This window comes from Cynoglossus semilaevis, unplaced genomic scaffold, assembly GCF_000523025.1.
Source record: "Cynoglossus semilaevis isolate Cse_v1.0 unplaced genomic scaffold, Cse_v1.0 C19002712, whole genome shotgun sequence".
Taxonomy (NCBI): domain Eukaryota; kingdom Metazoa; phylum Chordata; class Actinopteri; order Pleuronectiformes; family Cynoglossidae; genus Cynoglossus; species Cynoglossus semilaevis.
Window position 1 is genome coordinate 1 of NW_007588875.1, and position 730 is coordinate 730.

Below are 730 nucleotides of genomic sequence, written 5' to 3' on the forward strand. Positions count from 1 at the left end.
GTTTTTCTTTTCCTTCTGCAGCTTTTTGACCATGTGGCAGAATGTCTGGGCGACTTCATGGACAAGCAAAAAATCAAGGATAAAAAGCTCCCGGTTGGATTTACCTTCTCATTCCCCTGCACTCAGACCAAACTGGATGAGGTAAACAATGGAGCCAAGCTGAGGTCATGTGACGTTAACTGTGCTTCCCACAACACTGTGATGTATTGTGTGACCTTTTGTCCCACGGTGACTGTTTAACTAGCTAGTTTGTGCTTCAACAAACACTTTATTTTTTTTAGACGGTCCCTAAAACAGTTAAATGTTTCTGTTACAGGCCGTCTTGGTCAGATGGACCAAGAAATTTAAAGCCAACGGCGTTGAAGGATCTGATGTCGTGAAGCTCCTGAACAAGGCCATCAAAAAACGAGGAGTAAGTCGGGCTTTTTTTTATTTTTTTTATTGTGCTATGATGAAACCAGTCAAATGTAAGAGACTAAAATCCTCTTCTCACTCGAGGACTACGAAGCCGACATCATGGCGGTGGTCAATGACACGGTGGGCACCATGATGACTTGTGGGTTTGATGACCGGCGTTGTGAAGTGGGCATCATTATAGGTGAGGACACAGATGGTGTTGGTATTCTACCTGAAGCTGTACAGCAGGGCCCTACATTTACCATAAACACTGTTCTACCATGAGAGGGCGCCAGAGAGTTTTCAATTCACAGCCTGACATCTTTGAGACACA

The 730-nt window shown here is 44.2% G+C and overlaps 1 protein-coding gene across 1 annotated transcript; it reads left to right on the forward strand.

The window, feature by feature from the left end:
* The first annotated feature begins 23 nt into the window (after positions 1 to 23).
* LOC103399467 (hexokinase-1-like) lies at positions 24 to 713 on the forward strand. Its single transcript, XM_008338154.3, has 3 exons — positions 24 to 141; positions 317 to 412; positions 499 to 713. Exons 1-3 carry the CDS (start codon positions 58 to 60, stop codon positions 679 to 681), a joined length of 363 nt encoding a protein of 120 aa, XP_008336376.2. The 5' UTR covers positions 24 to 57; the 3' UTR covers positions 682 to 713.
* The last annotated feature ends 17 nt before the right edge of the window (positions 714 to 730 follow it).